The following is a 21,402-nucleotide window of genomic DNA, read 5'->3' as shown; positions in this document are numbered from 1 at the left end:
TCGCCTCAGAGGCCTGTCCTCCGGCGACATTGACTTTCCTATTTGCATAATTTTAAGGTTGGTATAATGTGTACAAGTTTTGAAAAATAGACCTTGTCTCCGACGTTGTGCTATCTGCATTGAGCCTCCGTAGATTGTCAGCGGGCACTTAGTTTCGAAAGTCACTGAGCTTCCTGATCTCCTGATTTCATAATGCTGGGAAGAATGTCATTAAGTCAAACAGAGGCAGACTTCTAGTGAGCAGGTGGTGCTGCCGTCTCATAGTGCTTCGGGGTCCTTGGGAAGCTCTTGGTGTGCCTGACAGTCCCCGCTCTTCTCCAAGCCCCTGGGCTCGTGCGCGCAGGGGTGCGGGCGCCTCTCCTCAGCGGCGGTCACTAATGCTGATATCGAGATAGTGTGCAGACCCCCAGTGCAGGGTCCCAGGCCTCTCCCTCATGGGAGAGAGCAGAGGAAGGGGGTAGGGGCATCCACGACACAGGCCTGGAGCACACTGGGCCCCCTGGCTGCCCCTCCCTGGTAGGGCTTGAGGTTTTTGAGCGTTCGGCCAGTAAATCAACTGGCAGTTTTTAAGAAGTGCTCTTCTCAGGGAAACGACAAGATCAGAGCACTTTACAGCCTAACTTTAAAGTGTTATTTCATCACCCTCCGTGAAACTTGATGGCACTATCTCTGTCACCTGCGTCGGATTTCTAAAGTTATATAGTTAGCACAGCGTGATGTATCTCTGTAGCTCAGAGGCTTCTGCCCAGCTGGCAGAGAAACAGTTAACCACGGCCCACCCCGGCCCCCAAAGCCTGTCAGGATAACCTTAAAGGAAGCAAGCCTCCCTGGCTGAGTGAGATTTGTGTGCGTAACTCCCATTACTGCCAGATAGATCTTCACGCATGAAAATGACAATGGAGACCTAAGGGTCTGAAAGAATGCAACATTTCTTAGGGTTTGTGACTTTAAAGGTAAAATATTGTCTTTTACTCTTTGTCACTCGTCAGTGCTTGTGAACGTGCCTCGGCCCAGGACACCGTTCTCACTGTGCTGAGAAACCTGGACAATTCTGTATTTTCAACCTGCATGGGATTCTTCTTCTTCTTCTTCTTTTTTGTCTGGATATCTTGCAGTTCTATTCAGGGATCTGACATGATTAGCTTGTGTTGCTTACCAGGGTGACACAGAGCTGATGGTGATTAGGAAACGGATTGAAACCTAGCTATCTGTCCTGGTTTATCAAAAGCCCTCCCTCACTAACGCGTGCATGTTGTTTCTTAAGAAGTCATGCATTTGGTTTGAGGCCAGCCAAGGCAAAAAGCTCACCGGATCCTGTCTTAACAGGAAGGGATGGATGCGTGCTGCATGCCTGTCACCCAGCCATTGCGGTACGTGTGAATATGAGGATCCCAGTCCCAAAAGGGAGACCATATCTCAGAAATAATCAGAGCAAAAAGGCTTGCGGGAGTGGCTGCCTAGCAGCACAGAGCCCTGAGTTCAGTCTCCACTACTGTAAAACAAAACAAAAAAAAAAACAGAAACCCATAATTGGTATATTTGAACTTGTATTGAGTAGCTCGGAGGTGGTGTTGATCTCAGTTAACTTTTCACAGACAAATAATTTCTGGCATCTCTTCTTGTGGAAAAAAAAAAAGAGGACACAGCAGGGACGTTTACTATAATTCCAACATGTGTTTGAGAGGTTACATGCTATAAAACAGATCCTTATTAAAAGGCCTTTAATCATTACCTCAGTGATACCCTTAACACTTGCTAAGAAGCCAGTATTTGCTTCATTTTACCTTAGGTTTGGAATAACCAAAACAGGCTGGGCCCTGAATAAGTCTCACTGAGTCACTATTGTGCTTAATAAGCATGCTAAGGGCTAAAAGTAATACCTGTTATTTAGCCTGCTTCTGGTTTATATGACCAGATGTGCCTGGGCCCTCAGGAAGGGAGACGTCTCACCGCCTGGCCTCTCTGAGTTCACGTTGCCCTTGGCTGAACCGGCACAGGCCGGGCGGCTCAGAAGGCTCCGGCTTCTGCTAAGCCACGTGGCGGGGGTGCTCCCCCCAGCCCCAGGAGTTACAGCAACTTGCAGAGCAATTATCAGCATCGAGTTGGCTGGCTAAACTATTGGTGACTGCTATTGTAAGAATAATGTATTCTCTACTTTGAAATTTCTAAAAGGTTATATTTCATTGAATTTTAATTTGTCATTTTTCCTGCTTTCACTTGAGAAACTTACAAGCTTTTGTGACATTAAAATATGGCTCCAATTTATTAGCATAATCTGTTAATATTGTTTCATTTTAATAGACATTAAGTGTGATTTCTTAACATTCTCGTTAAAATTACATCTTAAAATTGAAGTCAAGAGACTTCATACAAGGCTTAAGAATCGCGATGTCTTGTGTGCCCAAATTTTTCTAACACAGTCATCTTCTGCAGATCGCTTTGTAGACAAGGCGCTTGCATTGTGATGGAGAACTGACCCAGCACGGGACACGGAGGTCTGCGGCTCCACCACACAGAGCGGCCGTGTCACCCGGCTCTGGGTAAACACTCAGTTCTGTTTCAGGCGAGCTTAGAAATGTAAAGTCAGCGCCGGCGCGCAGCAACAAAGCGTTTATGCAGGGTATTAGCAGGGATCTCACAGGCGTGCAGCTCCTCGCCATGACTTGTCTTTTTAATGCCATCTTTATCTGCTACGCGATGCATGAAATCTACTTTCAGTTTTAGAACTGCCAACCACCTTTGACCCCTTTAGTGCAGACACAAAGTGACCTTTCTATTGTCATCAGCTTTCATTCTCCTGAAAATTCTATGAATTTTTATTACAAGTTTTTTTTTTTTAACCAGGCTGAGGCTTCCACAAATTACTTGCCACAGCTGAGATGAAGTTGTTGAAGTGGTGTTAGATAAGTTTTACAGCCGCATGTGTGCGGCGGGAACCCTAGCCTGTGTCCTACAATGTCATACGCCAGTAACTGCTGAGCCTACTATTGGATAAATACATCATTTTATGGAACATTGATTGTTCTATAAACCCAATGGAGTATTATGCTCTATGATCAAACCATTTAGATTGTGTGTAGAGCACAGAAAATGCCATATTCAGGATGGTACTAAAAGTGCCATTTGTGTATTTTATGGATGTCATTACAGGCAAACTTCTCTCTGTAGGCCCTGTTTACTGCAAAATTTTTTAGTCTGTAATGACATTTTTCATTCACAACGTATGCCTTCAAGAGAGGGGGGCCCTTGTTTTATTTGTTTCATTCGAGTTTACTGCACAAATTCTGTACATTTTAATTAAATGTAAGCTTAACAAAAGCATAAGGTATTTATTCTGAAGGTAAAACGATGCTAGTAGCCCAAGAACACACACACACACACACACACACACACACACACACACACACACACACACACACACACACACACACACACACACACACACACACACACACACACACACACACACACACACACGGTGCCAGGTGCTCAGCCCTCTCAGCAACAGCCCTGCCAGGGTTTGGGGGTGCTGTTGGTCCCCAGAGGGTGGGCTGGGTCCTTGCAGGGGACAGGCTCGGCTTTATCTCAACATGGTGAGAAGCAGACCAGATCCAAAGCCACCTCCTGAACCAAGTACACAAACACTTCAAAAAAAAAGCGGGGGGGGGGGGGGAGCTTTTCACTGCGGCTGACTGTGAACCTTAACACAGTAGCCAGGGGAAGGGAGTGTAAGGTCTCTGTAGTCAGGGAGCAGATGGGTGATATGCTGGGGTTCACGGACAGGCAGGAAGCTGCATTCGCAGTCCATTTGCATCTCCTGCACAAGGCTCCATATTTTGCCCAATCGGAATCTGTTCCAAAAAAGACTGAAATTAGCCACACTCATTAGCTACTATCCCTGTTGAATCTGACAGTGTCTTCTAAAAACTCGAAGCGCAGCGCACACATTGTGCTGGGCATGCGTGCTGTGGTACCGATCTGTGGCTCTCCGGCATGCACACTGCCTGTGCGTGTCTGCTCTCTCGGTGCCGTGTCTGGCCGTTTGTGATGGAGTTCTTCATTCCACATGTACTAGGAGCACTCACAAACCCAAGTGGATGGTCCAGCCGAGTCCTGGTCAGAGCCACTTGGAATTGGAAGTTACAGTCACGATGCCCGTTCGTTTAAGTGACACTTGAACTTCTACACAGCTTCCCATTAATTCATTATGGTTGAAATGGAAGAATCTTCGCTGGGTGAATCTTTTTCAATCTGATTGAGGCTGTTACATTTTATAGGTGCTATTTTTCAAAGCAGTACTGACAGCACTCGAAGTTATTAAATTGCTGAATCAAAAGATGGACCTGCACTTAGGTTTATGAAGTGTGATGGGCCGAGAGGCTCCTGTGGAGGCTGGGGGGCGGGGCTGTGGGCCTCACCCGGCCTCTGCCCACGGCAGTGTTTACCACTGCGTCTACCCGAAGGCCGCTTTGGGTTCAAACACATTCAGCACATAGTTCAGCATGCAGGATTTTCCTGTGCTACACAGGGTTCAGAAGATTGCGGTGCACCCAAGAGGTTTTCCATTCTGTCGCCCACTGAGGAACCGAATCTCTTGGATTCAATTTGCAGCATTCTTTGGGGGAGACCACAGCCGGTTCCCCAACTGTCCCTGCTCCTCCTGCTTTGTGCTAAAATGCCAGTGCGTCCTCTTGGGTGCGCATACGTGCTGGGACCGGAGCGGGAACCCAGGACCTCACACTCTCCCTTCGGCTTCCTTGCTCGAGGGCTCTACGATTTAAGCCACAGCTCTACTTCCAGCTTTTTTGGTAGTTAAATGGAGATGATGGTCTCAGGGACTTTACTGCCTGGACTGGCTTCGAACCGCAGTCTTCAGCTCTCAGGCATGAGCCACCAGCACCACGCTGTTCTCCCTTGTAACTGGGGGAGTAGATGAGAGAAAGCAAGGGTGAAGGGAATTCTTCAGACTAGACTGAAGACATCACAGGCTCCTCCAGGAAGGGTTAATTGGCCTTAAGACGGTGGTTTCTTCTGCCTGGTTCGCCTGCCATGTGCCATCTTGAGTGAGCACAGAGGGTTTCTGGGAGTGGAATTAGTCTAGTTGACTCCTCAGTCTTTTCTTGACCCGAGCGTCTGTGATCTGGCTGGGTATAATGGCTCCCACCTATAATCCCAACCACAAAGGAGGCAGAGAGAGGAGGGTCCAAATTCAAGGTTGATAAAGGCAGACTGTGAGCGTGGCTGTATCACAAAAGAACAAGCCAAGCACAGTCCTGTGTACGACGACTCCAGCTACCCAGGAGGCAGAGGTTAGAAGTGTGACGTCCAAGGCCAGCTCTAGGCAAAGACCTCGAAAGTCTGGGGCCACTGTGGGGTAAGCGGCGGGCCCCTCCCCAGCCTGGGCTGCTGTGAGCAGCCGCTGGGCTCCGCCTCAGGATTCACTTGGTGCTGGAAGAACGATTTCTTGTAGAACACCACATTGGTGAATGTGGTGAGCCAAATGGCAGCCATAAACCATCTCCAACAGCACCCCATCTTTCTTCTCTCCTTGGGGTGAGGGTAAAGTGCACGGTTACAGCACTGACCGCAGAAGAGACTGAAGTGGGATAGCTCAGAACCGTGGTTGCCGCTGCCTGTTACCCCTCACTGGGAGAGGAAAGGACTGACAATAAAAAAGACAAGGGATGATCCGGGGCTTACAGAACGAAACAGAGCTCTTCATCCATTAGAGCCAGTCAGTCTCCTCTTTAGGAAAATAAAAGCAATAGGCTTTCGGCTTGGGTTCATGTCTTGCCTTTCTTTCTGGAGCAGTTGTCCGGCCTCGGGCAGGTGAGTCTGCGCACATTACGGAAGCACCCACAGCCCTCTCTGGCCTTCCTGCTGGGAGGAGCTGCTCACATTCTGGCCCAGGTCTGCCCTCAGCCGATGCCCGCTGGCCGAGGCCCGCAGCTCTGACACCCGCGGCGTCCCCTGCGTGTGGGTGCGGTGTGCAGTGGTGGGGCGGCAGACCGGAGCCGGTGCCCATTCTTCCCGGCCCGCCCGGCCCCTCCTTCCTTTCTGGTCTCACCCAGCAGCTTGGCCGTCTTCCCTTACTGTGGTAAGGCGTGTCTTTGCTCGTGGGTGGCGTGGCGCATGCCCCCGGTGCCCGCTGTGTGTAAGGTGTGTCTGTGCTCACAGGTGGTGTGTGTGTAAGGCATGTCTGTGCTCACAGATGGTGTGTGTGATTAGGCGTGTCTGTGCTCACAGATGGTGTGTGGTAAGGTGTGTCTGTGCTCACAGGTGGTGTGTGTGGTAAGGTGTGTCTGTGCTCACAGGTGGTGTGTGTGTGGTAAGGCCTGTCTGTGCTCACAGGTGGTGTGTGTGTAAGGCGTGTCTGTGCTCACAGGTGGTGTGTGTGTAAGGCGTGTCTGTGCTCACAGGTGGTGTGTGTGTGTAAGGTGTGTCTGTGCTCACAGGTGGTGTGCCCCAGTGCCCGCTGTGTGGTAAGGCGTGTCTGTGCTCACAGGTGGTGTGTGTGTGTGTAAGGCGTGTCTGTGCTCACAGGTGGTGTGTGTGTAAGGCGTGTCTGTGCTCACAGATGGTGTGTGGTTAGGCGTGTCTGTGCTCACAGGTGGTGTGTGTGTAAGGCGTGTCTGTGCTCACAGGTGGTGTGTGTGTAAGGCGTGTCTGTGCTCACAGATGGTGTGTGGTAAGGTGTGTCTGCTCACAGGTGGTGTGTGTGGTAAGGCGTGTCTGTGCTCGCAGGTGGTGTGTGGTAAGGCGTGTCTGTGCTCGCAGGTGGTGTGTGTGTGTAAGGCGTGTCTGTGCTCGCAGGTGGTGTGTGGTAAGGCGTGTCTGTGCTCGCAGGTGGTGTGTGTGTGTGTAAGGCGTGTCTGTGCTCGCAGGTGGTGTGTGTGTGTAAGGTGTGTCTGTGCTCGCAGGTGGTGTGCCCCAGTACCCGCTGTGTGGTAAGGCGTGTCTGTGCTCGCAGGTGGTGTGTGGTAAGGCGTGTCTGTGCTCGCAGGTGGTGTGTGGTAAGGCGTGTCTGTGCTCGCAGGTGGTGTGTGGTAAGGCGTGTCTGTGCTCGCAGGTGGTGTGTGTGTGTGTAAGGCGTGTCTGTGCTCGCAGGTGGTGTGTGGTAAGGCGTGTCTGTGCTCGCAGGTGGTGTGTGTGGTAAGGCGTGTCTGTGCTCGCAGGTGGTGTGTGGTAAGGCGTGTCTGTGCTCACAGGTGGTGTGTGGTAAGGCGTGTCTGTGCTCACAGGTGGTGTGTGGTAAGGCGTGTCTGTGCTCGCAGGTGGTGTGTGTGTAAGGCGTGTCTGTGCTCACAGGTGGTGTGTGGTAAGGCGTGTCTGTGCTCGCAGGTGGTGTGTGTGTGTAAGGCCTGTCTGTGCTCACAGGTGGTGTGTGGTAAGGCGTGTCTGTGCTCACAGGTGGTGTGTGGTAAGGCGTGTCTGTGCTCGCAGGTGGTGTGTGTGTAAGGCGTGTCTGTGCTCACAGGTGGTGTGTGTGTAAGGCGTGTCTGTGCTCACAGGTGGTGTGTGTGTGTAAGGCCTGTCTGTGCTCACAGGTGGTGTGTGGTAAGGCGTGTCTGTGCTCGCAGGTGGTGTGTGTGTAAGGCGTGTCTGTGCTCACAGGTGGTGTGTGTGGTAAGGCGTGTCTGTGCTCGCAGGTGGTGTGTGGTAAGGCGTGTCTGTGCTCGCAGGTGGTGTGCCCCAGTGCCCGCTGTGTGGTAAGGTGTGTCTGTGCGTGCAGGTAGTGTGCCCCCAGTGCCCTCTGTTGTGACGCTGTGGTTTTTCTGCTTTGGGCTTCTCCCCGGCCATTGCCCCAGCCCGGGCCCATGTGGTGCTGAGCAGCTGGTGAAGGCCTGAGCCATGACCACAGATATCCAGGCCAGGAGCCCCTGCTCCCCGCGCTGGGGTGGGCGTGGCCGCCTCCTGTGATGGCCGTCGTCCCTGACCCTGAACACCACGCCCTGAGCCTCCTGCCTAGCACCTCTTCCCTAGGTGCTCTGGCTACTGCCTTGGGCGTGGCCAGCTGGGGATGGGCCTTGTTCTGCGAGGGCCCGGCTCCCGGAGCTCACCCCCGGCTCCCGGAGCTCACCCCCGGCCTGCCTCCGGACCCCCCGGGCCCCGTGTCTGCATCTGTGGCCGCGGGTCCCGGCAGAGCGCCTGCCGCGGTGCCTGACGCTGTCCTTTTCCGTAGCTGGGTGCCGGACATGAGGTAGGTGCTCAGCAAACACTTGTTGCGCTGAGCTCTTCCAGCCCTGTACGTTGGTGACCGGCTCTTGACACGGAGCCGCGGGGCTTTCCTTCCTCCTGTTCGCGAAGCAGGCTGCCTGCTCTGGCGGGCTTCTGGGGGGGCGCACGCTCAGGGTTTCTCGGGAGGGGCGCCAGGCCTCCCCACACTTGCAGCAGGCGGCGCTGCCGTGTCTTCTCACCTCTCCCGTCCCTGTCTCCGTAGGCATCGTGTCCAAGTCCTACGAGTGCCGCCTGAAAGGGCAGGGAGCCACGTTCGTGGAGACGGACAGCCCGTTCACGGCCGCGGCGCTGGCCGAGGAGTCCCCGGCGCGGGAGAAGGCGCGGGGCGGCCGGAGGCCGGCGCCGGCCACGGAGCCGCTGCAGCAGCTCATCATCATCCAGGGCTACGACGGCGAGCTGGCGCTGGACGCGTCGGTGGAGGAGACGGCTGCGGCCACGCTGCAGACGCTGGCGCTGGCCGGCCAGGTGGCCAGGGTGGTGCACATCACCGAGGACGGCCAGGTGGTGGCCACGAGCCCCAGTGGGACCCCCGGGGGCGGCGCGGCCCCCACGCCCCTCCTCCCAGAGCAGCTGGACGGAGCCACTCAGGTGGTGGTCGTGGGAGGCTCGGTGGAGGGTCACGGCGTGGACGAGGCCCTGGGCCCCGGCGAGGCCGCGGCCAAGCAGGAGATTCTAAGTCTGTCCGAGGCCGCGGGCTCGCCACCCGAGGCGGCCTCCGCCCTGGACGCCCTGCTGTGTGCGGTCAGCGAGCTGGGCGAGGTCCAGGGCAGGGACAAGGGCAGGCCCGGCCCCAAGCAGGTGCTGGTCCAGCTGCCCCATCCGGAGGACGCCAGGCCCAGCCCCGAGACCCCACAGGCCCAGCCGTTCCCAGACCCTCAGGAAGGGCTGGCCCAGGCCGCGCGGCCCACGGCCATCACGGCCTCCCAGGAGCGAGCCCAGGTGGCCTTCAAGAGGATGGTGCAGGGCGTCCTGCAGCTGGCGGTGTGCGACCCGGCCGCCGCCGGCCAGCTGCTCAAAGACGGCGTCACGCAGGTCCTGGTGAACGAGGAGGGCGCCGTGCACATGGTGACGGGCGAGGGCACGCAGCTCATCATGCAGGAGGCCGAGCCCCACGGCCTGCGGCTGCCCGCCGAGCGCGTGGACCTGGTGGAGTCGGAGGGCGAGATCTCCCAGATCATCGTCACCGAGGAGCTGGTGCAGGCCATGGTGGGCGAGGCCGGCAGCGGCTTCCCCGAGGGCACGACGCATTACATCGTGACGGAGCTGCCCTCAGCCGGGCCGGAGCCCGAGGCCGTGTACTCGCACACGCTCATGGAGGCTGGTGCTCAGGAGATCCTGCAGGCCGAGGCCGTGGCCCCTGGCGGGGTAGGACAGCTGGCCAGCATGGTCATTTACACCCAGGACCGCACCACAGCAGCCGCCGTGGTGCAGGGCCAAAGAGAGAGCGGCGAGCTCCGGGACGCGTGAGGCACGCCTCCCCGCGGGGCTGGGGCGGGCGGGCGGGCGCAGGGAGACCCACCCGGAAGGCTGCGCGGAGGGCGCAGAGCGGGGCCAGGGGTGGCGTGTCCGCAGGGAGGATGTGCGGCAGGATGGTCCCAGGCTGGGGGCGCCCCCGCTCCCCCACAGCGCAGCAGAAGGCAGGGGTGAGGAACGTGGACAGCGGGCAGCCGTCGACATCTGGAGCTGCACAAGCACCGAGCGAGGGGCATGCGCCCGGGCTCCCTCCCTGCTCCCGTTCTTCCCTTCTTTAAAAAACAAGTTTAGGGTGAAGGTAACCCCAGGTCCGAGGAAGCGGTGAGTGCACCCGTGTATACCTGTCCTCTCTCCACACGTGTTTAGGTATACCAGTTGCTCTGGTCAAATTCTGCATACCAGAAATCCTACGCCTACCGTTAAGAAAAGCCGCGAAGGTTATATTGGGTTAAAGTATACCTTGGTTCAGAATGCCTAGTGATCCTCATTTTGATTTAGTTCTGTCAAGACTACACATGAAATGTATGCTCTGAAAAGTATCATTTTATCACTACTTTGCTTTTTATAACAAATGTTTGTTCATATCACTATCATTTTTGCAGTTTATCTGTGGTTGTGTCAGCCTTAAAGGCTGACATTAAACAGTAACAAACAAGAACGGTGCCCTGCAGCCCCCGCCTGCCCCCACACCCCGCCCGCCGCCTGGTGCCCAGGTAGTCCCCACGCCCCGGGCCCAGCCGCTGCGGCCTGCACTTCGGCCGCCGGATGCAAGTTTAGGTCCCACTCATTTGTTTCTTGATGCTATTGCTCTTCTTCCTTTTTGAAAACTGTAAAATAAGCCCTTCCCTCAAAGGCAAAGGTTGTTTTGTTCTGTTTTCTTTGAAATAAAATTATAGCATTAACAGAGAAGGATGATGTTTCACTTCACTAAGCAGCCAGCCCACAGGGCCCGGGGCCCGCCTCCCTGGGCTTCACCCTCGCCCTGTCCACCCGCAGCCAGACCACGCGCCTTCCTGGCAGGCTCCTCCTCGGCCTGGCGCGGGGCGCGGAGCCATCGTGGATGATTGGTTGCAGCCTGGCAGCGAGAGCCCGCCGTGGCTAGTGCCCAGAAATTCTAAGGGCAGACGGCGGACAGGAAGCTGGTCCTGGTGGTGTGCAGTGCCCCATGTAGCCCCTCTTCCCCGGGCCACGGGAGTGAGCACTCGGAAGTGACATGGTCACTCTCCTGCTTTGGGTTCTGTCCGTTCTAGCCTACCGGCGCCCACGCATCGCCCTCCGTGGCTGCGGAGATGTGTCATCAGCCGTGGGTGACTGGTTTGTGTTTCCTCACAACGGCAGTGCTACTTGGACAAACAGTGACAGGCGAGCTCTGGTTGGTTCTGAGGATGGAGGTGACCTTTACCAAGTGATGGCCGCGCAGGCTCCTCACGCATGTCGGGGCGGCGGGCGGGGCGAGGGGGGGGTCAGTGGAAATATTTGTTGATCATTTCTCCCATTGGCAGCAGCCCCGGCCCGTGTCCTGCAGCTCAATGCTAATTCTTGACCGCGCTGAGTCCCGTCTGGCTAACCTTTCCACGGAGCCCAGGGTGCCGACGCTGACATGCTGCAGTTTACCATTTGTGATTTATTTAGGATAAATATGTCTCAGGTGGCATTTAATCCTTCATAAAACCAGTGTAGCCTGCAGTGTCAAACCAGCAATCACGTTGTATGCACAATGAAAAGAGCAGGCCTTTGCATAAGAAAATAAATGTACAGAGGTGTTCCTAGGCTCACAAGGATTGCCAGGGTTTCACCCAGCAATTGTATCCCGTAATTACCTCCAGAGCTGGGTTAATGTTACCTCTCTTTTCTCTCTCATTACACAACTATTGGAATGTAGGGGAATTTAAGAAGCACACACACAAACGTGTGCTCAGAATAATGAGGCGCGGCGGGGTCTACACGCACAGAGCATCTGTTGCAGCCTAGATCGTCCTTAAAGGAGGTGGCGGACTTGAACTTCCCTTGAGTTTTTTGCCCGAGTGTATGACAACTCGAAAGAAGCGAAAAGCAAAACCAATACAGTGTTTACTTGAAGATGAATCAAAAAGGGGCCACATTTATTTATATTAAGCTCCAGCCAGCTAAGTGATCAAGCCCTGAGACTGCAGGCGAAGACAAAGTTAGCACGCAGACAGGGCTTGGAGGTTCATTTCTACAGCAAAAGTTGAGCGGTGCCTGCTATTGATGGGAAAATGTCACAAAGCGAGATCGCTATCGAAACAAAAGAGGTTGAGCCCTGCATGCTTGCTCTACTGCCAGGTAAGTGATGCAGGCAGGAATCTTTCTAGAAGGCCTCAGCCCTCCCTGGAGAACAAGGGGGAGCCATAGAGCCAGAACCCCACAGCTCTGTTGGGCCTTGCTTTGTTTTGAAGAAGCAAGTAACTGAGTCTGGGCTGGGCTGGAATCTGTACCATAGCAGCTCACTTGGTGCGCGCCAGGGGAAGGCCCGAGCCGGACCCTGGGTAAGCGAGGCCATACTCAGGGTGCTATAGGAGGGAGGAGTCCCCAAGGTATATAAAACCGGGCTCAGAGGAGGAGGCAGCCACTGGGGCCTGACTAAGGGAGTGCGCGGGCCGCGGGGAGGCTCCGGCTGAGCTGACTCTGACCCTGACCCCGACCCTTGGCGGCGGCGTCCTGAGGTGCTGGGGTGAGGTGGGGAGAGGCAGGCAGGTGCTGGGGAGCCAGGCGGGGGTGGTAACAGAGGTCGGAGGCTCCGGGAGGCGCTGGCCCCACGGAGCCCTAGGGGACTGTGGCTCAGACAGAAGTTATGTCCAGCAGAGAACCTGGGGGACATTGAAGGTAAGCAGCTGTGGGCCTTTGCTCCATCACGGCCTAGAACACAACCAAGACTCCATGAAGGCCCAGCACCCCTCTAAGGATGTGTTCCCGGGCCTCGGCGCACGGAGCCTGGGTGATGCTAGGATGCTCCCAGGGCGTCCGGTGCCCCCTGGAACGCGGGCACGCCTGTTGGCAGAGCGCTGGCGTCCGAGTCTAACCTGGCCAGCGTTGGTTTGGGGAAGAGAATCGGGAGCCAAGACGGTCCTCCATTCCGCACACCAAAACCAGAGCCATGCCCGCTGCTCTTCTCACCGTTGAATGTTAGCCCTTAATTCAAGAGTGCGCAGCTCAGCTCCCCCCGCCCCAGCCGTGGAACCCATTCGTTTTCTCCTCAAGGGTGATATCATTTTACATGGAGAGAAAAGTTAGTGCGGTGGCAGTGATAGGTTTCGGAAGCACCTTCTAATCAGGGATTGGTGATTCATGATTAGCTTCAGCGGGAGAGCCATCTGACATGTGAGGGGAAAAATTTGCAGCTGCCACTGCGTGATGAGTTAATTTCCTGACGGGACTGACACTGAAAAGCCATTTGGAGACATGGCGACGGCTGACAAGAAAACCTGGCGCTGCCTCAGAGGTGTAGAGGAGCCGGCCGGGGGGCCGGGCTGCGGGGAGGATGAGCCCCCTTCCCTGGCCACACCGGGGTCTGGAACACAGCGTCTGCTCTGCTGCTCCCTGTGTCACGGAGACACCCAAGTGTGACGGTGTCTGACATCCCCGCAGAGCATCAGCCGCTCGCCAGTGTCCACAGTGGCAGCTCAGAATCTCAATCCTGAGATCCTTTCAGTCAGCGTAAGAAAATCTCCCCATGAAACGAATACTGTGGGAACTGAGGAGGGGAAGGCCATCCCACTGACCCTCAACCCCTCTGACCTTCAACCCCATCCCACTGACCCTTGACCCCATTGACCTTCAACCCCATCCCGCTAACCCTCAACCCCATTCCACTGACCTTCAACCCCATCTCACTGACCCTTGACTCCACTGACCTTCATCCCCATCCTGCTGACCTCAACCCCACTGACCCTCAGCCCCCACTGACCTTTAACCCCACTGACCCTCAACCCCACTGGCCTTCAACCTAATTCCACTGACCCTCAACCCACTGACCTTCAACCCCATTTCACTGACCGTTGACCCCATTGACCTTCAACCCATCCCGCTGACCTTCAACCCCATTTCACTGACCCTCAACCCCACTGACCTTCAACCCCATTCCACTGACCCTTGACCCCGCTGACCTTCAACCCATCCCACTGACCCTCAACCCCACTGACCTTCAACCCCATTCCACTGACCCTCAACCCCGCTGACCTTCAACCCCATTCCACTGACCCTCGACCCCGCTGACCTTCAACCCCATCCCACTAACCCTTGACCCCACTGACCTTCAACCCCATCCCGCTAACCCTCAACCCCACTGACCTTCAACCCCATTCCACTGACCCTTGACCCCATTGACCTTAAACCCATCCCACTGACCTTCAACTTCATCCCACAGACCCTTGGCCCCACTGACCTTTGATCCCACTGGGCTTCAACCCCATCCCCACAACCCTTGGCCCACCCTCGCTGCTGGGCTCCTGGGCCAGCAGCTCTGACTGCAGCCCAGCCGGGAGCCGAGGCTTCTGTTCATGCCCAGATGGGAGACGCGGGAGAAAGTGTCGCTCGACATTTGTGTCTGGTGTTCTCAGCCTAAGAGTTTAGGGTTGGGCTTCATGGTCTCCCTGAGGAAGGGGTGCACGGCAAAGACTCTTTGCGTGGGATTCCAGCTCTCAGCGCCTGCCCGGGAATCTTCTGGTTGTCTACTGACGTGTGAGCGGGCACGCTGGGCTGTGCCACGGCACCCCCGTGGCCATGCTCCATCTTGGCTTTCTAGGTCCTGTGTCTGTGAGTCTTGGAAGCCGAGACCCGGGAGGCTGCAGGGGGAACGGAAGCTTGAAGCAACGAGCCTTCTTCCTCCTGAGCTCCTGCCCCACCCAGGGCAGGCACAGGAGCTTTCCAGAGTGGGAGACCCGAGGCCAGCGTCCTCTGAGCCAGCCCATGGTCACAAAGGCCCATTGCCAGAATTAACTAACTCCATCCTGAGACCCATTTGCTTTCTCCATGGCCGGCATTCGCCATGCCTTTTAATAAAGTCTTTTGAAATGACCTAATGTGGCTGAGGCTGTGAGCATCGTGAGAAGACCCTTCGTAAGCAGGACACACACACATACACACATACACACATACACACACGTGCCCGCGGCACTCCCCGCCGCTGCTTGAAGAGAATAGGAAGCATCCCAGGTAAGAGCTGCAGCATCACTGTATAAACGGGGCTTCAGGTTATGCGGAGGCGCTGGTGGGCATCTCCGGGGTCGCGTGGCCCATGGGGCTCCTCTGGGCGACCCCCGTCCCCGCGAGCTCTGAACGGCCAGATCCACATGCCACCCTCCATCAGAGGAAAGGCCACACAAGCCCTGACTTCCTAATGGTCCCAGCACAACTTCTTTAGCAGGAATGAAATGAACGCATGGTGAACATCATGTCTCTTGGTCAGACTGGTTCCATCCTGTTCTCTGTCCCCATTCTCGCCGTTTTCCAGAACATTTCCTGGCAAGGAGTATCCTAGGACACACATCACGATCCACAGCCCATCAAGTTCTCCGGCGGCCCTGTGAAACGCAGGAAGGCAACTTTCCCACTGTTCTCTGTCCCCATTCTCGCCGTTTTCCAGAACATTTCCTGGCAAGGAGTATCCTAGGACACACATCACGATCCACAGCCCATCAAGTTCTCCGGCGGCCCTGTGAAACGCAGGAAGGCAACTTTCCCACCTCTCCCAGCAGCGGCTGACGGCCTTCTCCTCATTCATAATTATCCTGAGCTTAAGGGAAGCAGCAGAGTCCGTGCCGCCAGCACCAGGCTGTGTTCCGTTCCTGTTAAGTTTTATTTGCTTGTGTCACAATTCCTTTCTGGCCCCGAGGTCTGGGCCAGGGTGGGTTGTTGCACCTGCTCACGGAGCTCTCATTGACATGCTGTGAAAGAAACCCGGTGCCATGAAACCCTGGGCGGCCTTGAATGCCTGACTCATCCTGACTTGGTCTTCTCTGAAGAAAGGTCTGCAGCACTGGGCAGGGAGGAGCCCAGGGGGTCAAGCCAGCAATGCCACACCAGGCTGCCCTGGAGTAAGGCTCACTGACCGCGCATGGCTGCAGGAGGCCGGGCCACCAGAGGCCAGCAGGCACCTGCTCTGCTCCAGGCTTTGTGACTTCTTTTGTTTTAAGACCAGGACTCAGAGTCAGTACCTGACATTCTTGCTCATTGGCTGGTGCTGTCCACCTGAGCCTCACCTCCAGCCCCAGGGTTGGTTAATTTTATGGGGGGCTTCATACCGTCACAGCCTGGGGAGCCCCCGGCCGCAGTCCTCACGCAGCCATGGGCGCTGTCTTGTTAGAAAGTGACGCATAGGAGGCTCCAAGGAAAAACCGTCCAAGGGTCCAGGAGACCTGGCGCCCCTCCCCCAGCCCCCTGACCTGTGACACCTCAACACCTTTCGGTTCCCACCGACACCTGGTCAAAGACCACCAGGCAGTGGACATGCCCGCGTCTGCCCCACCCCAAGCCTACTACGCAGACAGCAAAAGAAAGGTCTCAAAAACTGAGGCCTACAGGAGGTGAGAACAAGGATGACGAGGTGGGGACAGTGGCGGCTGGTGAGGAGCAGTGAGCAAGCAGCACGGACGAGGGGCTCGGTGGGCAGAGGCCCGTGGTGCCCAGACCCCTGCACTGAGTGCCCAGGTCCACCAGGGCAAGCGGCTCGCTGGACGGAAGTCCTGCCTCCACCTTTGCAGCCAGGTGTCTTGGATTCCTCAATCCAAAGGACAGCTGGAAGTGTGCTCGTCTATAGAGAAATCCAGACACAGCCAAGGATGAGGGAAGCACGGGCATGAATGGAACCTGGAGGACTCCACACCGCCCAGGGCACACTCCGACACCTGCCCCTCGCTCCAGCCCCCTTCCCTGCCTGTCTGATGGAGCCAGGTCAGTAAGCCCCATGCTTACTCACAGAGAAAGGGCTCTTCAGAGGGGGAGGGGACCTCCACACACAGACATGGACCTGACAGGCTACTGCCTGGCGGCTGGACGGCAAGGCTGGACGCAAGGCGTTCTCTGCTGCATAGGTCTGCTTGTCAGCCATCAGCTGGGACCAAAGGCCAAACACACACATGGGTAGAATGATCACAAATAAGTGAGAGAAAAGGCCTGAAAGTCAGCAGAAACAAATTTAAGGACAGCTTCAAAAGTGCATTGAGATAGTAAGAAAGTACATGTTTCCATGAAATAATCACATTGTGCGTTTCTAAAGAAAGCAGCTGACCACTGATGGCCCACTCTTACCATTCTAGTTACTCAGCCTGTTGAGACCTGAAGATCATGGTTCAAAGCCAGTCCAGGCAGATAAATCTGTGAGACTCTTATCTCCAGTTAACCAACAGCCAGAAGTAGAGCTGTGATCCAAGTTGTAGAGTGGTAGCCTTGAGCAAAAAAAAAGCTAAGGACAGTGCCCATGTCCTGAGTGTAAGCCCCAGGACCAGAACAACAACAAAAAAAAGAGAGAACAAGAAAGTGTCCCAAGAAATAAAAAATACAATAGATCTCATTTTAAAAATTCAATTGAAGAGTTGGAAGACAACTAGAAAATAGGACCAAAGGCAAATAAAGATTCTTCTTTTTAAAATAAGATTAACATATCAATGAAGGAGACCTGAAATTGACTAAAAGAAGGTTAATAAAGTAAAAAGAGCAAAAAATTATCAAAATACAAATAAAAGAAAATTGAAGAGATAAGAATGTGTTTCCAAGTACCCCCAAAAGATCAATGCCTTGTAATATTAAAATTAATGAAGACTTGAACATGAGCTTTTAGCACCCCAAAATATGTAACATAAAAAGCTTTCACGCAGAAAAATAAAAGAGGCCCCAGTGGCTAGCAAGAAGGCATTGGAGGCTAAAGGCATTACTCGATGCTGAAAAGCAGGATGACTATCAATATAAATTCTATATCCAGCTAAAGTAACCATCAGTGTGACAATGGAAGGAAGGCTTGTCTCTGAGGCCTGCCTCCCTTCTTTCCTTTCCTCAGAGACCTCAGGACAGATGACAGGTTAGTCCTGGATTCAGCAACAGGACAGGGACATAACAGAAATGGAGAGAGTTGTGGTGGAGGTCATCAATAAGCAGAGGACCATAAGAAAGAACTGTGGCTTATAAACGTGTTAGGAAGGTTTGGGTTGTTTGAGTGACAGTATATTTTTAAAAATTCTAATCTGATAGTTTCATGGCAGAAAAAAAAACTAAGCAGGCATAGTAGTAAAAAATAAATCTGAGTACACTGTAATCCTTGAACAGTGGGCAGTATTTACATAGCCATAATATTCAAACTGAGAATGAATTTGATTTTTAAAAAACCCATCATGTGATTGAGTGGGGAGGACAGGGAGGAGAGCGGTGCTGAGATGAAGACTGAATCCTGTCTGTCCACCTCGAACTCAGAGCCAGCAGAGCACAGCCGCCATCCCTCACCTAGCCAAAGCCAGCGCCTCCGACATGAATGCTACAGACAGCATGCAGGGAGCGCGAATGGGGACACCTTCCTGTGGAAGGCTCCAGAAGCTGCCTGTTTGGGGGTGGAGAGAGGCCTGAGTGTCTGCTACTATGTAGTGAACCAAGAGCAACACTCGGACCCCTGGTCTGGGTCACTGCAGGGCTGGGGCCGAAGCAGAAGAGAAGGCTTGCTGGTGACAGGCTGTGGGGAGGCAGGCCTCGGACACTCCCTGCTCCCTGGGCCAGAAGCCGAGGGGGGGTCCTCCCACCCTTAAGATTTACTATTATTGTTGTTGTTTGTGGTGGTGGTGGTGGTGGCGGTGGTGGTGGTGGTGGTGGTGTGTGTATGTGTATGTTGGTACAAGGGCTTGAATTCAGGGCTTTGCCTGCTTGCTTGGCTTTTTCACTCATAGCAGGTACTCTACCACTAGAACCATGTCTCCAGTCCAGCTAAGATTATAAGCATGAGCCACCGGGCTCTGCCCAACACCCTTAGTATTAAAAAATAATCACTATACAAACACCCTGTAGGAAGTGAATTGTTCGATCCCTTCAGGAAAACAAAAAGCTTTGTTTCTTTTATCTAAGAAACCAAGTAAATTGCCTAGTGCCGGTGGCTCACACCTGTAACCCTAACTACTCAGGAGGCTGAGATCTGAGGATCACGGTTCAAAGCCAGCCCAGGCAGGAAACTCCGTGGGACTCAGAAAACAGGAAGTGGTGCTGTGGCTCAAGTGGTAGAGCGCTCAGCTTGAGCTGAAGAGCTGAGGGACAGCGCCCAGGCCCAGAGTTCAAGCCCCACAACCGACAATCAAAAAGGAAGCAAGCAAATTGAATTGAGTCCTGTTTGCCATGCTTGGCTGAAGGCCGCTCTGTGGGGCTGCCCCGCTCCTCGGCCCGGGCAAGACGAGGGCGTTGGCACATCCGGAGACTGCCAGTTCACTGGCCCTGAGCAAGATCTCCAGACAGAGAGAGCCTGCAGTCCACAGTCTATAGAATGAAAGCACTCATTACTCCTGTTTCTGATGTACGTGTTGAACACACACGTACACACTCACACCTTTTTTGGCTATTGGTAATTGAGTAAGTTACTTCAACTGGACTGATAATTCCTCCCCATTAGTGGTATAATAATCATCTTGGCCATGTTTATCTGAGCAAGAGACAAAATTACATACTACTGTATACCAAAGAACTTTCATATAGTTAAGTCGTCAGAAACGGTCAGATGCCACCAGCTCCCTACAGCTCAGGTAGCTCTGCTGACATGCTCTGCCATCTTGAGTCTATTTGTACAGCTCAATCTGAGGGGGAAGAAAGGCAGGATATGAAGGCCCACCTATGGTCCGGCTGAGGCGGAACGGGGACCCTGCCCAGGACACAGAGCTGCACTGACTGGAAATTCTCACGGGTCTCGAGATGGCGGCAGCTACACCCCTGGACAAATGGAGTCAGACTTCTGTCTTCTCAGGTGTCCTGAGTGTTTCTCCCTGTTTCATTTCCGGCGGTTGTAAGTAGGCACGTCTTCCTCTGGCAGAGAATTCTGGAACTAAGTGGAACTTTGGGCCTTTTCTGACTGGTCTTCAATGGCCAGTGGTCTCCTTGTTGCTCTCCATGCCTCTGGTTGGGACCTGTGTGGTCAGGACTGTGCAGCACCTGCTCTGGAACCGGCTCAAGGCGGTTTTCAGTGGCCCCTGGGGGTGGCGGGGGCAGTTAGACATGAGGGGAGGATAGAAGGCCCCAGACACCCCAGCTCCAGTCGGGGCAGAGGACATTTTTTTCTCTTGGTATCACAGCTCATATGAGACGTTTACTGGAATTGATCCGGTAAAAGCCTGGAAGAACTGGTCATCTGCTTGCTTTTCTCACCAACTCCATCCTGAGCCGCTGCTCATGGGAGCCACGTCCCCTCTGAGCGGCCACCAAGCCAGCGCCGTGGGCAGGGCGGGGGGGGGGGGCGGAGGAGCCAGCTCAGAGCCTTGCTGGCCTGGACACGCGGGCCAGGCCCTCCCTCCGCTTAGCTTCTTAGCACTACCGTGGCAAATTTTTGGCATCTTAGTTTTCGACCAGTGCTGAAGGTGGAAGAGATGATTTCCTCACAGTGTACATGCTACTGGTGGAGGCCGGCGTGTCAGCCTCGCTGCCGCGTCAGCAGCACGGCCATCTGAGGTCAGCTTCCCAGATGTCCACCCCGGGTACCGGGCCCCCTGCTGAGAGAGCTGGAAGGCAACTGCAACTGCCCTTCCACCAAGGCACGGTGGCCTGAGTGGCAATGGCGGCCTCTCCCGGGAGCTAGAACCGGGTACGGACAGGGTCCCGAGGTGTGGCACTCATCGTGAGTGTACGTGTGCCGAAGGCCTGCGGCGTGGCCTCGCCCCAATGACGGCCGGTGAAGACGGGCGTCTAGATCGCCTACCAGAGTTTGTCTCCCCCCCTCCCCCCTCCACACACTAACTCAGCTGAGTAGCTGAGCCGTCCACCAGCGAGTCCCACCGTCGCCGCCGTGCTTGGGAGGGAAGCGCAGGGTCGCGCCCGCTGCCCGCTGCCCCGCACGAGGATCTTCTCTCTGCTCCTCAGGACAGGAACGGGAAGCGGCCGCAGACCTGGCACTGCCCCGTCCTGCTGACTCGAGATTCAAATCTCAGCTACGCTACTCGCTACATCTCACGACCACCACCGGCTCAGGTTCCGACACTGTGTCTACACCGCAGCCGCAGCGCCTCCTCTTCAGACAGTCCAGAATTACCTTAACAGCCACGCGGCCTCCCATGCACGCTGTACCGCGCTCCCACCACGCGGCTTCTCTAAGCAACCATTGTCCCTTAGGCTTGCTGCGCTGGGGCCAGCGGTTCTGAGCGCTCGAGCCAAGGGCTCTGGCTCAAGATGCAGGCACGGAAGCGGCGGCGAGCACCTGCAGACCTAGCCAGGCTCACACACCACCACGCCAAACTCACCGGACCCAGCCACTTTCTGCCTTACTCAAGCTGTATACTTGCTGCTCTGGAACTTTCTAGAAAAGCCAATTCCTTCTTCGCATTCAGGTCTCTGCCCCAGGATTGCCTTTCCTGAAGTCGCTCCTTCACGTGTCAGTGTGGGGAAGTCGCTTCCTGTTGCTCCCTGACTGTGTGTCACCATCAAAGCCTCGGGGCAGTGGGCCTCAGGCTGAGCGGAAACACGTGGCCAGGCCCCCCGGAGGATTTGGCTGGGAGAGGCTTGGAG

The 21,402-nt window shown here is 54.9% G+C and overlaps 1 protein-coding gene across 4 annotated transcripts in view; it reads left to right on the top strand.

Annotated features, from left to right (window-relative positions):
* Positions 1-10,611, top strand: part of Znf407 (zinc finger protein 407) — a 373,602-nt gene extending 362,991 nt beyond the window's left edge. For all 4 annotated transcript variants that reach the window (XM_070028948.1, XM_070028945.1, XM_070028946.1 and 1 more), the window contains one exon: positions 8,441-10,611. In XM_070028948.1, the coding sequence (XP_069885049.1) occupies positions 8,441-9,705 (1,265 nt within the window). In that variant the 3' untranslated portion in view covers positions 9,706-10,611. The remainder of the gene's footprint in view (positions 1-8,440) is intronic.
* Positions 10,612-21,402: the final 10,791 nt, after the last annotated feature.

Source organism: Dipodomys merriami, unplaced genomic scaffold (assembly GCF_024711535.1).
Source record: "Dipodomys merriami isolate MVZ:Mamm:240054 unplaced genomic scaffold, mDipMer1.0.p SCAF_2, whole genome shotgun sequence".
Taxonomy (NCBI): domain Eukaryota; kingdom Metazoa; phylum Chordata; class Mammalia; order Rodentia; family Heteromyidae; genus Dipodomys; species Dipodomys merriami.
Note: the sequence above shows the minus strand (reverse complement) of the source record. Positions and strands in the feature narration are given on the sequence as shown.